This window comes from Gekko japonicus, unplaced genomic scaffold, assembly GCF_001447785.1.
Source record: "Gekko japonicus isolate JY-2015 unplaced genomic scaffold, Gekko_japonicus_V1.1 scaffold628, whole genome shotgun sequence".
Lineage (NCBI taxonomy): Eukaryota > Metazoa > Chordata > Lepidosauria > Squamata > Gekkonidae > Gekko > Gekko japonicus.
This window is the reverse complement of record NW_015169794.1, coordinates 392,715-405,461: the sequence shown is the minus strand read 5'-3', so window position 1 is coordinate 405,461 and position 12,747 is coordinate 392,715. Positions and strand designations below refer to the sequence as shown.

At 46.8% G+C, this 12,747-nt stretch overlaps 1 protein-coding gene across 1 annotated transcript in view; it reads left to right on the top strand.

The window, feature by feature from the left end:
• Positions 1 to 12,747, top strand: part of DKK2 (dickkopf WNT signaling pathway inhibitor 2) — a 96,857-nt gene that overhangs the window by 77,057 nt on the left and 7,053 nt on the right. Inside the window, exon 2 of the mRNA XM_015417036.1 lies at positions 6,618 to 6,768. Within this exon, the coding sequence (XP_015272522.1) occupies positions 6,618 to 6,768 (151 nt within the window). The remainder of the gene's footprint in view (positions 1 to 6,617; positions 6,769 to 12,747) is intronic.

Genomic DNA, 12,747 nt, shown 5'->3' with positions numbered 1-12,747 from the left:
GAAATGCTGTGCTTGTTGTATGTATTATTTTTATTTGTATCCTGCTCTTTTCCCTAATGAAGACCAAGAGTGACTTATTATGTAGTTCTCCCTTCCTCCACAACAACAACTCTGTGAGACAGGTTAGGCTGAAGGCCTCCATCCCTACTTGGACCAGACCAGACCAGTGAACATGTAGAAGGGAGGGGCTGTATCCAGCCTTTCCTTGCCTCATACAGCAAGTGGGGAGGTTGCTCCCAGCATGCTGGGCAGGCAAGTTGCCTCTCTCACCTTCCTTTGAGGGAGTGGGGCTGGGCTGGGGGTGGGACAGGAAGACTCTTTTGGGGGGTCACAACTGGGGTGGTCCCTTTTCCAGGGCCCATTTCCCCTCCTCTGTGTGACTGAGTGGAAATTTTCACCCAATTGTCCCCGGCCGCATTCATTCTAACCACTGAGCCATGACACCTCTCTACGCAAATGACACTAGTGTAATTTAATGGGCTTCTTTTTAAATGTCACCTCAGCCTGAGACTTCAGAACAGCGACATAAATTACACAAAACGTATACATAAAATTGAATAATCGTACACAAACATCACAGTAGTTTATCCTCACCTACTGAAACCACGTGGTAAATAAAACAAAGTGGGAAATTTTGTTTCGACGTGAGGGATTTTTCCAGGGTGTAACAGCTAGATTCATGTTCAGTAGCACCTTAGAGCCCAGCAAGATTTTTGGCCCAGGGTATGAGCTTTCGAGAGTCAAAAAGCTCCCTTTGCCAGACCATGAAGGGGTAGCTGATGAAGGGAGCTTTGACTCTTGGAAGCTCACACACACACACACACACCTCAATCTTGTTGATCGCTAAGCTATGACTGGACTTGAATCTAGCTGTTGTATAACCTTCTGAAACTATCTTCAAGGTGCAAGATTTTATAATGAGAACACCTCCTTACCTGGTGGAGCAAATTCACTTGTGCACAGGAATGCACACCCCTTGTGATCCTTCTCTCTGTGTTACTGGAGCCTAAAGAGACCACTGTTGGGCAGGTGCTTCCATTTTCCAGGCTGTGAGCAGCATAGGTTTCCCTTGCTCAAAAGCCAGTCGAATCCGACTCTAAGGATGCGGTGCTCATCTCCGTTTCCAAGCCGAAGAGCCGGTGCCGTCCAAAGACGTTTCCGTGATCATGTGGCCGGCATGACTAGATGCCGAGGCACACAGAACACTCTTACCTTCCCACTGAAGCGGTAGCTATTTATCTACTTGCAATTTCTTGCTTTCGAACTGCTAGGTTGGCAGGAGCTGGGACCAGAGAGGGGAGCTCACTCCGTCATGCAGCACTCAAATTGTGATTTGTTTTGAGAACAGCCTCTTTCCTGTGCTTACACAGATTAATATCGATTACGTGAGCAGCAAAGGACAACAGGGCAGCTTGCTAATTTATAGCTATGTGGGGGGAAATAATCACTTTTGTATGATTTATAGATTGGGGTGGCTTAACTGTGATTTACGGGCTTGTTTCTTCTGCTGTGTGCTAATACCAAGACACTTCGTAAGACACAGGAAAACTGTTATCTCAGAAATGAAGTTATTCCCAGTAGTTCAAGGCAGGACCAAAGAACAGCTGGTTTCCTTAAATTCAGTCTCTCCAGGCAGATTGTTGGAATATTGACTGAATAAAAAGAAATGATAAGGTCACAGAACAGCACGTTCTGATAAAAGCCTGGAATGGAAAGTTAAAAGTCTTTCTTTTCCTCTTTCTCTCAAAAAAGAGAGTCTTAAAGACAATGCAAATATTAAAGTGAAAAAGCAGCAATGTTTAGATAACACATAAAAGCCCTTCACTGTGTACGTTTTGAGATTATTGTTCCGAGTGTTGTCTACACACCCCAGTAGTGTTTCCTGCTCTACTAAAACTAAGAAGCGCCCCACTGGGATTCTCACAAGCTTGCGGGTTCTCCCATGCCAAGTTTGTGAGATCAAAGGGGCTGCTATAAATTCAGAGAAGTGTTTCAACTTTATAATGTTTTGCCAAACCATGAGTCTTTGGTAGGGGGAAAGATTTATGTGAGAATATTGAGAGGGTTTTTTTTTTAAAGGAAGGCAAAAGACATTGGTATCTCCAGATCCTGAGGAGCAGAAATGCTGGAGCTTAACTGATTATGAACAGAGAAGTCTAGCATTGTTTTAAAACCCCGACTATGGATGAAAACATTATTTTTTAATTGTCACAGGAAACCTTTGTTTACCCTGTTCTGAACTGACTTCCCTGGAAGGCTCCCGCAAGACATTCAAGGTGTTCAGATGATCCATGGAGTGAACATGTAGCTGCATCACAGCAATAGACTTCATTTCTGACCACCACCACCCCGTACAGAACCATGAAGCTCATGAACTAGTCACACTCCCTTAGTCCAGCCTACCTCACAGGGTTGCTCAGGGTTGCCAACCTCCAGGTGGTGGCTGGAAATCTCCCACTATTACCACTATTCTCTAGATGACATAGGTCAGTTCCCCTAGAGAAAATGGTCATTTTGGAAGGTGGATTCTATGGCATTATACCACACTGAATTCCCTTCCCTACTGAAACCCTGCCCACTTCAGGTTCCACCTGCATAACTCCAGGTATTTCCTAACCCAAAGCTGGCAACCCTAGGGTTGTTGTGAGTATAAAATGGGAAAGGGAAAGCCATGTTTGTCACTTGGAGTTTGGGGAGGGGAGGGAGTTGGATGAAATGCAGCACATAGATCCAAGGTCACCAAACTTTTCTTTACAAATGAGAGCTATTTCTGAGTAGTGGAAGATATCCCAAGCTACCTCCTCTCCCACCATCCATGGCATGTTGAAAAGATTTGTTTTGTCCCCAAAACAGAACATGGACTAAGAAGAGCACCATGAATTAAATTATCAGCTAAGCAGCACAGAGAACAACCCTAAGAAAGAAACACTGTTTTTCAAAGGCCTCGGACAGATCTCTTCATGAGCTCTTCCTTAGACTTTTAGGGGACGCATACTCTGCAACAACAGAGGAGCTACTGGTAGTTCATAAATCCCCTGTTGCCGGAAACCCATGAGACAAATTGTCAAAATATACTTTATGAAAGGTCATGATCCAGAACTCTGTGAGTGTAATTTTAAACATGCCGATAACAGTTCTCGGGAGGGAAGGCAGGATGGTACAGCCCCATCTTGTGAGATCTTGGTACTTAAACAAGTTTGGTACTTGGATGGGAGTCCACCAACAAAGACTCGGCAGACTAGGCAGGCCATGGCCAACCACCTTTGCTCCTCACTTCCCTTGGAAGTCCCTTGCTGGGGTTGCCATAAGTTGACCTGCTCTCCGCACAGATGTACAGTTTTTCACATGAGCAGCTGTGAACTGTGAAGTACATAGGGGAACAATTAGTTATGTAAATCAGTTTGTATCTAAAGCAACAACTCATTGAAGCAGTTGTTTTTGTCTCACACAGTGTTCTTATATACGCTGCTTGCTACTCGGCATGTAAAAATGTACAACATGTTCTTTGGAATAGGGCCAGCATAATATTTTGAAGTTTATTTTATATTTATTGACCCTCAGGCTATTAGTAAACAATTTTTCCCAAAAAAGTAAAAATGGCAACTTTGAGGAAAATAGTTTCAAAATGTCAACATTTTTTCCTGAAAATAAATCATTTTTCGTGCCGTGGTCTTTCTGAGTGTCACGCTAACATTGGGTTTAACATTATAAGGATTAACTCATAATTTAGAAACTTATGTGGTGATGAAAGTCTTCAATGAATTAATAGGAGATAACGTATCTATTGCTTACACACCTGAAAGGGTAATTTAATAAGCACTAATCAGATACAGGTGGAGCTGCGGTGGCTCAAGTGGTTAAGACGCTGAACTGCAGGCTGTGGAAGGTCAGTAGTTCAGCAGTTCAAGATCCGAGTTGCCGCATGACGGAGTGAGCTCCTGTCTCTGGCCCCAGCTCCTGCCAACCTAGCAGTTCGAAAGCAAGAAATTGCAAGTAGATAAATAGGTACCACTTTGGTGGGAAGGTAACAGTGTTCCGTGCGCCTTGGTGTTTAGTCATGCCGGCCACATGACCACGGAAATGTCTTCGGACAGCGCTGGCTCTTCGGCTTTGAAACGGAGATGAGCACTGCAACCCTAGAATCGGATTCGACTGGCTTTCGAGCAAGGGAACCTTTACCTTTACCTAATCAGATACAGCAGCACTAAGGGATGGTAATTGCCTCATATCACATAGTAAAATTCATAGAAGGGAATCGTTAAGAGATTGTCCTGGCCAGGACTATTGTGCCTCTTCTTAATGGACCTGTAAACACTGGGTGCCCACTAGGGTTTCCAAATTCCATGGGGGGGGTAGAGATTTACAGAAATCACAACTGATCTCCAGACTACAGTTCCCTTGAAGAAAATGGCTGCTTGAGAGGTTGGACCCTATGGCATTACGTCCCTACTGAGCCCCCTCTCCTCCCCAGACCCCACCCTTCCCAGGCTCTACCCCCAAATCTCCAGGAATTTCCCAGCCCAGAGTTGGTGACCCTAGTGAGCGCACACACTCATACATTCATATGTACAAATGTAACAGAAATGGCTCATTTGTTTGCAGTGTTTCATATTCCCTGCTAAACATCATGGCATTCCAATATGTAAAACTATTGGCTGTCATTCTATACACAAGAGGGAGACTCCACTCCCATCCTCACTGAAGCCCCCAGAACTGGGTGTATTTGATTTATAACATCCCCTGATCCTCAGTGAAGCATTGTTAGTAGATCTGCCAACTTTAGCCTGGGACATTCCTGGAGACTGGGAGATGGGGCCTAGAGAGGGTGGAGTTTGGAGATGGAGCTCAGTGTGGATGTGGTGCCATGGAGCCCACCCTCCAAACCTGTCAAAGGGAAACATTTCAGTCACTACAGGACAGCCATAAAAATTACAGGAAGAACACCAGATAGTGATAAGAAGCCATCTCAAGACAAATGCTGGACAACTTTAGCAGCCACCCAAATGAAAAAAGTCAGGTCTTCAACTGGTATCTGAAGGAGAGAAAGGAGGGGTCTAGCTGGGCTTTGTGGGCCCCAGAGCTCTGGGCATGACAACTGAGACCATCATCCCATTATATGTCCCAGTTATTCTGAATGACTGAGATGCTTTGTTGTATTTTTAGTACATAAAGGGTTAAATTGTATGACTATCCAATAACTTGCATTTGGAAATATTCATTATCAGGGCTATGTTTCTAGCCAAGATCTTACACATATAATGTACCCATTTTCCAGAACCATGATACTATGATACTTTCTGTGTCCAATCTGCTCAAAGTCTAACAAGTATAAATAGGTACAAATGCATAAGAACATAAGAATATAAGAAGGGCCCTGCTGGATCAGATGAATGGTCCATCCAGTCTGGCATCCTGTCTCACACAGTGGCCAACCAGTTCCTCTGGATGGCCAATAACAGGGCATAGAGGCTGAGGCCTTCAGATTCCAGATGCAATCCCTATCTTTAGTTTTCATCAATGTATTAAATGAAGAGCTGGTTTGAAAGCCACTTGACAAGAAATATTCTACTCACTTATCAAGGTGTTCTTTATGCATCAGTTAAAACTAACTTGAGGGCCAGTATTGTCACCAAGACAAACAATGGCCCATCTAGCCTAGCATTCCTGCTCCAATAAACACTATAATTCATTACAACTGGCATATTTATGTGATCTAAAAGTCTGCCAGCTGCACAGATTAGAAATGCAAGGTAACTGTGATGTGCTTGATATGTGAAATCACATACCATATGAATCAAGCAATGCATGGATTTCTTATGTGTGTCACATGCATTGCCCAACTCACAAGAGATGATGATTGATTTAATCGCTAGCTGCCTTACGTAGGGTTGCCAGGTCCTTCCTTGTCACCATCAGGGGAATTTGGGGGGTGTTCATGGAGTGGGCAGGGATCGTGAAGTCTCCGATGCAATGACGTCACCCGGAAGTGACATCATCACATTGATGACATCTCATGGCAACACTCTGGTTTGAGGGCAAAACTCTGTGGCTTGAGGGCAAATTTACCATAGAGTTTTGCCCTCAAATCAGAGCATCCCCTGTGATGTCACTGATGTGATGACATCACTCTGGGTGATGTCATCACATTAGAGATGTCACACAGGGACATGGCTGTTTGGGGGTGGGGGTTTTCCTTGCTGGCCAGCTGGCCAGCAGGAGGCAGAAGCCCCCAAAACCAAGGGAACTCCCGCTGGGACCTGGGGACTGGCAACCCTCTAACTCAATGGACCTGACTGGGCAGAAAGGCAGAATATAAACAAACAAACAAATAAAATATCAGGTGCATTATGGGGCCATGCACTCCTGATATCCAAAGTTAGCAGGTTCCTGGTCTGTGTGACTATAACAGCCGAAAGAAAAACAATAAAATTGAAAGCTCCTCTGGTATCAGCTGTGACTAATGATGATTACAGAACTATAAATCCAGGATTTAGGGTGTCATTTTCTATCTGAAATTATTCTAGTCTAACAGTTCCTTTCCTTTTTCCTTTGTTTGTTTTGTAATCGCCGGCAAGGTATTAGCTAATAATGGTTCCCCCCCCCTTCTCTTCCCTTAGGTTTATCCTTGTACCAATGACAAGGAATGTGAAGTTGGTAAATATTGCCACAGTCCCCATCAAGCTACTTCTGCCTGTATGATTTGTAGGAGGAAAAAGAGGCGTTGTCACAGAGATGGCATGTGCTGCCCTGGAAACCGCTGCAACAATGGTATGTGGGTCACTGTCAGAATTTAAAAAAAAATGTAAATGGGAAACTGTATCTGCATTTCACTTGGTCCTCTAAGCAGCTATTCTGAATTGCCCCGTCAAGAAAATGCAGCAGTAGCAGCAGCAGCAGAAGAAGAATACAAAGGATCGAGACATCAGCTTAATCAAACCTAGATCAGAAGAGGAGAGGCATTTTGTTATTTGGCTTCAGCCACTGACTGGTTTATTCAGGGGACTCTTAAAATAGTCACACAGCACTTCCACATTACTTAGACATTCTGATCACTACATAAATGAGGAAACAGGACTGTTGTACATCTTTGCCTCAAAACAGGATTGGAACTTTGTGCGTCCATTCCTCAAAACAGAGAATTCAAGGTATATTCTGAAATGATCATGGTACTTTCACACCACCCAGAACGTTTATTTTTATTTATTTACTTAATTTATATCCTGCCCTCCCCACCAAGACAGGCTCAGGGCAGCTTACACAAAGGTATAAAACAATTAAAACAAGAATTAAATAAGATCAGTGAAAGGAAATCTAGTGCACCTATGGGGTTGGATCATCCAACCTAAATGGTCCAGAAACAGAAGGGGTTCTGTCTGCAAAGGGTGACTTCCCTGTTTCTTCTCTCCCACTGCAATCCAAAACTCTGATCCTAGGGGCGGAGGGGGGGCAGAAATAGCTGGGAGGAGTTGCCAGCCTGCTGCAGGAAGGGAAAACTGGTGAAAATATTTTAGGGATCTGAGCTGTAGTCTGATGAGACAGTGTTATATCACTTGCTCAAACGGAGAGTACAAAGTATATACCACAAGACTTGCTCACTACTCAGAAAGCTAAAATGAGTATGCATGCTGTCCCAGGCATCCTGCTTAATTTAAAAAAAAAAAGGTCTCAAGGGGAAGTATTTGTCCATCTCTGTCACCAGTTGAGGGGGAGGACATGAAGCATACTTGTGAATGGTTGGGCTATTTTCACACTGCCTAGAAAGCTGAAATCTGATATAGGAGTAGCAGCCCTAATTACCAGAAACGTCTGAAAAGGGTCATTTATTTTACATGTAACGGTTCAACACTCAGGCTGCTGCAGCACAGAGCAAAAATTGTTTCTTTTGCTTAATTTAATGAATAGATTTTAACAATGACTGACTGCTGGGTTACAAAATGAGCAAGTGAAAATTAAGACCTTCCCATTCTGGATTTCATGCTGAGTTAGCCAATAACATCTGGTGTGCCATAAAGCTGCTGTTAGGGTTGCCAGACTCCAAGTAGGGCCCAAATATCTCCTGGAGTTGCAACTGATCTCCAGACTACACAGATTGGTGCTCATGGAGGGAATGGGAACGTTGGATGGTTGACTCTATGCTATCGCATCCCCACTGTGCTTGAGGGTTGCCAGGAGATGGGGGGGGAGCAGCTGTTGGTGATGGCATGTTATCACTTTTGCACCTTTCTAGGAATTGGCAGAAACTCTATGGTAAAATTTAGAGAAGACTGACATCACTTCTGGGTTTCCTCCAGAAATGATGTCACACCAGCTACTGCTCATGTAGGGTTGCCAGATCAAAGTTGGGAAATATCTGGAGATTTTGGGGGTGAAGCCTGAGGAAGGGGAGGTTCAGGGGAGGGGAGGGACTTCAATTGGGTACAATGCTATGGAGTCCACCTTCCAAAACAGCCATTTTCTCCAGGTGTACTAATCTCTGTCGCCTGGAGATGAGCTATAATTCCGGGGAACCCCCAGACATCCCTATGCTCACATCAAACTGCACCCTCCTCAGGCTCCACTCCAAAATCTTCAGGAATTTCCCAAGATGGAGTTGGCAACCCTAAATGATATTGCACAGTGACAACTGCATATTTCTTAGTTATGTGAGAAGCCTGAATCTGGACTTCACTGGCTGATTTGCCTGCATGTGGAGGAGCAGGGGTCATTTCGTAGAAAAAGAGGGGTTTTTTTAGCATACCTTATTTGCATATGCCATGCCCCCTGACATCACCGGAAGTGTGTCAGAAGGCAACACCCACTGCTCAGGCTCCACTGGACTGTTTTGGATTGCTAGCTAGTGGGGGGGGCGAACGTGCAGATCTGTCCTCACAGAGGAGGGAGAGCTTGTACCTGAATAAAACGTGGTCTTAAAGGTTCCACTGGACTGTTTTGGACGGCGGGAGGGGGGGCTCTGCAACTTACTTGGCTGCTTCTTGATCTGACTGAGGGCTGCTGGGAGCAGGGGGTGGGGCTTGTTGCATGTGCCTGCCCCCTGGGCTCCTTACTGCCGGAGCTCCGCTCCTGTGTGCTCCTGCAGGAAATGACCCCTGCTTTGAGGTAGATCAGGTTGCCAGCAGTGTTCTCTGTAAGCTCAGAGGGTGCATTGGTTGCCAGCTCTGGTTTGGGAAACACCTGGTGATTTGGGGGGTGGAGCCTGGGAACGGCAGGGTTTAGGGAGGGGAGAAACCTCAGGAGGGTATAATACCATATATTACATCCGCCAAAGCAGCCATTTTCTCCAAGGGAACTGATCTTGGTTGTCTGGAGGTCAAATTATAATAGCGGGAGATCTCCAGGTGCCACCTGGAGGTTGGCAACCCTAGAGTCAGGTCAGGCTGAGGGACAGCGATTGGCCCCAGGTCACCCAGCAAGCTTCATGGAAAGTTGGAAGAGATGAACCCAGGCCTCTCCCTAGCCTAAAATGACATTTCCCCCACTGCACCACGCTAGTCAAAATGAGCCAGTAATGGTATGGCGTAGTGGTTTAACTTAGACTGGAGAGACGCAGGTTCGAATCCCTGATACTGTTGGATGATACTGAATCAACCACTGGGTTGACTGACTGGGGGCTGCCGGGAGCAGGGGGCGGGGCTTGTTGCATGTGCCCGCCCCCTGGGCTCTTTACTGCCGGAGCTCCGCTCCTGTGCGCTCCTGCAGGAAATGACCCCTGTGGAGGAGCCACATGATTCAATCAGTTGAAGCCAACCAGCTTTTCCGCTTGTGGGAAAGGAAAAAAAAGGAAGGAAGGGCCCCCTTAGAGGGCTATGTTAGGGATTAAGGATCTGCATGGATAAAAACTATGTGATACAGGAGCCGTGGTGTGGAGGAGAATTCTATGAGACTGAGTGAAAAAAAGAATGGCTGGAATAAACCTAATGCTTCACCACCCGAATCAACTCTTTGCATGCATCAACTATGTGTCAAGGAGAAGCCTAGGCTTCTGTTTAGTTCTCTGTGAGGGTGGGAGATTATTTTATGTGGAGGAATGTTCAGTCATGTGTGTTCCCACATGCAGTCTGAAGGTGTATAGCCCAGAAACAATACCACCTCAGGTAGAGTTAGAGATCTCTCCAGTCCTCTGCAGAGATACCCCCTCTTGAGACAACTAAGCTTAGGATGGTACTATAAAAATGAGCTATGAGCCAGCAAGTACCCAGTTCAAACTTCCTTTCGGCCACATATTCAATAGGTAACTGTAGACAACTTTCTCAGTCTCACCTCCCCTTTACAACATGGGAATAATAGCACTGACCCAACTTAAACCAGGCAATTTGATTTATTGAAACCAAATATGGAATGGTTTCCTAACTATTCATTTTCGTCGTGGAGCCAGAGGAAGACAGACTGTCCCCAGCTTTGACGGAGGGAGCGGCCACGAAAGTTGAGCCATCCCAGCGGGAACCATCGAGGACTCCTGATCACGGAAATTGGTCGCTGAGGGGGAAGCATCGGAGCGGTTGGGGGACTGAGGACCCTGACAGTGGTACATCGGAGCCTGAAGAGCTGATGAAAGTTGGAGATCAGGGAGTTGGCTTGGACCGTGCAGCTGGGCTGGTCGGGGTGCATAGAGTGCCTCTGGTGGCTGGCCTGGGGAACGGGCACCCGTGGAAGAAAGCTGTTTCTCTTCCCTTTGGGGGAGGGCTTGGAAATTGGAGGCGGCTACTAGACTGTTTTACAATGCGAGAAGTGGAGGGTTGTTTACATCTATGCCCTTTGCAGCGGGAGAGGTAGTGGCAGAACCTTCTTTCATTTGCAACAGTTTGAGTGTCTGTGGGTTGGGATGTCTTATGATCTGCCTGCTAGTAGGATACTGAGTGAGTGAGTGAGTGCTGTATGAGAGATTGTATGGTGATGAATGTTGGTTTTTAGTCCAGGGACTCACAATGCTTAGATAAATATAGTTCTCTGGTAGGAACTGTTAGGTGAGGAAATATTGTTAATATTCTGTTCAATAGCACTCAGAGTGTTTGTAGCAGTAGGTTAAGTTAAGATTAAGCTGTTGCACTGTGAGAGCGGTTTTGCTGTGCTCTGTCATCCAAGCCACTGGTGGCCTGAAGTATTGCGGCAGCCATCAGGGGAATAAATGGCTGGTCAGCAAATTCCAATGCTCTTGGGGCGGGGGAAGTGTGGTGGGCCGAAGCGGAGTTTTAAGGGGAGGATGCTGAGAAATAGAATGGCTCGGCGCCCTTCCAGCCTTCGGCCCATCCCAACGGTGGCTGGCAGTGGAGCCAGGAGGAAGAACCCCCCTCCTTCACTGGTGCTGTTTAACACCAGGTCTGTTAATAACAAAACTACAATCCTTCGAGATTTTGTACAAGACCAACATGCAGACCTGGCGTGTGTGACCGAGACCTGGGTGTGGGAGGGAGAGACAGTAGCTCTCGCCCAGCTTACCCCGCCTGGGTTTTTGGTCCTCCACCAGTCACGGACTCAGGGGTGGGGGGGAGTGGCTATCCTCATTCGGGAGCCTTACTCCTTCAGGGCACTTCTGCAAGCGGAGATCGTGGGTGTGGAGTGTGTCGGTGTGATGCTGGAGGCTGAGGAGAGTTTGGCAATCTGGCTGGTGTACCGACCGCCTAACGCATCAGCCAGTAGTCTGCCATCCCTGCTGGAGGCTGTATCAGGCTGGGCATTGGAGCACCCTAGGCTGATTGTCTTGGGTGATTTCAATGTCCATGCCGAGGACGCGGCCTCCAGCCGGGCTACAGACCTGGTGTTGACCATGGTGATGCTGGGACTCTCTCAGCTTGTCTCGGCTCTTACACATCGGGCCGGCCACACGCTCGATTTGATCTTCACGGCGGGGGTGAAGGTGGACCGGATTACTATGGAGGTAGTGCCATGGTCAAACCACCAGGCCCTGAAGGCCCGTCTGAGGGCCCCACCCCGACCCTGTTTAGGTGGCGAGCAGATTTATGCTTGCTCGTGGTGCCAAATGTCGACCCTGTTTAGGTGGCGAGCAGATTTATGCTTGCTCGTGGCGCCAAATGGACCCGTTGTGGCTCCAGATGGCCCTGCGGGATCCGAGGCCCCCTGGCGGCTCATTGGATGAGCTGGTGGAGGACTGGCAGGACCGGCTCTCCTCGGCCATTGACGAGATCGCTCCAAGGTGCCCTCTCTGCACTTGGTATACCCAGGAGTTGCGCGAGCTGAAGAGTGAGCTGAGATGGCTAGAGAGACGGTGGCATCAAACTCACAACGAAGCATCTAGAGCATCTTATAGGACATTTATGAAGGCCTATGAGATGGTAGCCAAAGCTGCAAAGAGAGAGTTCTATGCGGCCACGATTGCATCTGCTAGCTCACGCCCAGCCCAATTATTTAGTACAATTCAATCTTTGACAGTTCTGCCACAGGGCAGACAAAACATTAGGGAATTGGATATTGGCTGTGAGGCATTTGCGAGCTATTTTGAAGATGAAGTCTCAGTGCTTCGTTGCGATCTCCCCACCACACTTGAGACAGTGAGTGAACTTGAGGCCCCTTACACGTCTTTGGAGCCGGGTTTAGAGTGTTTTGACCAATTTAGTCTGGAGGAATTTGACAGACTGCTTGTATCGGTGCGCCCAACCACATGCGACCTTGATCCGTGCTCCTCTTGGCTTATTAAAGCTGGCCATGAGGGGTTTCGAGGTGCCCTGTGGGAGATTATCAACATGTCCCTCATAGAGGGCCAATTCCCTTGGGCACTCAAGGAAGCGATGGTCC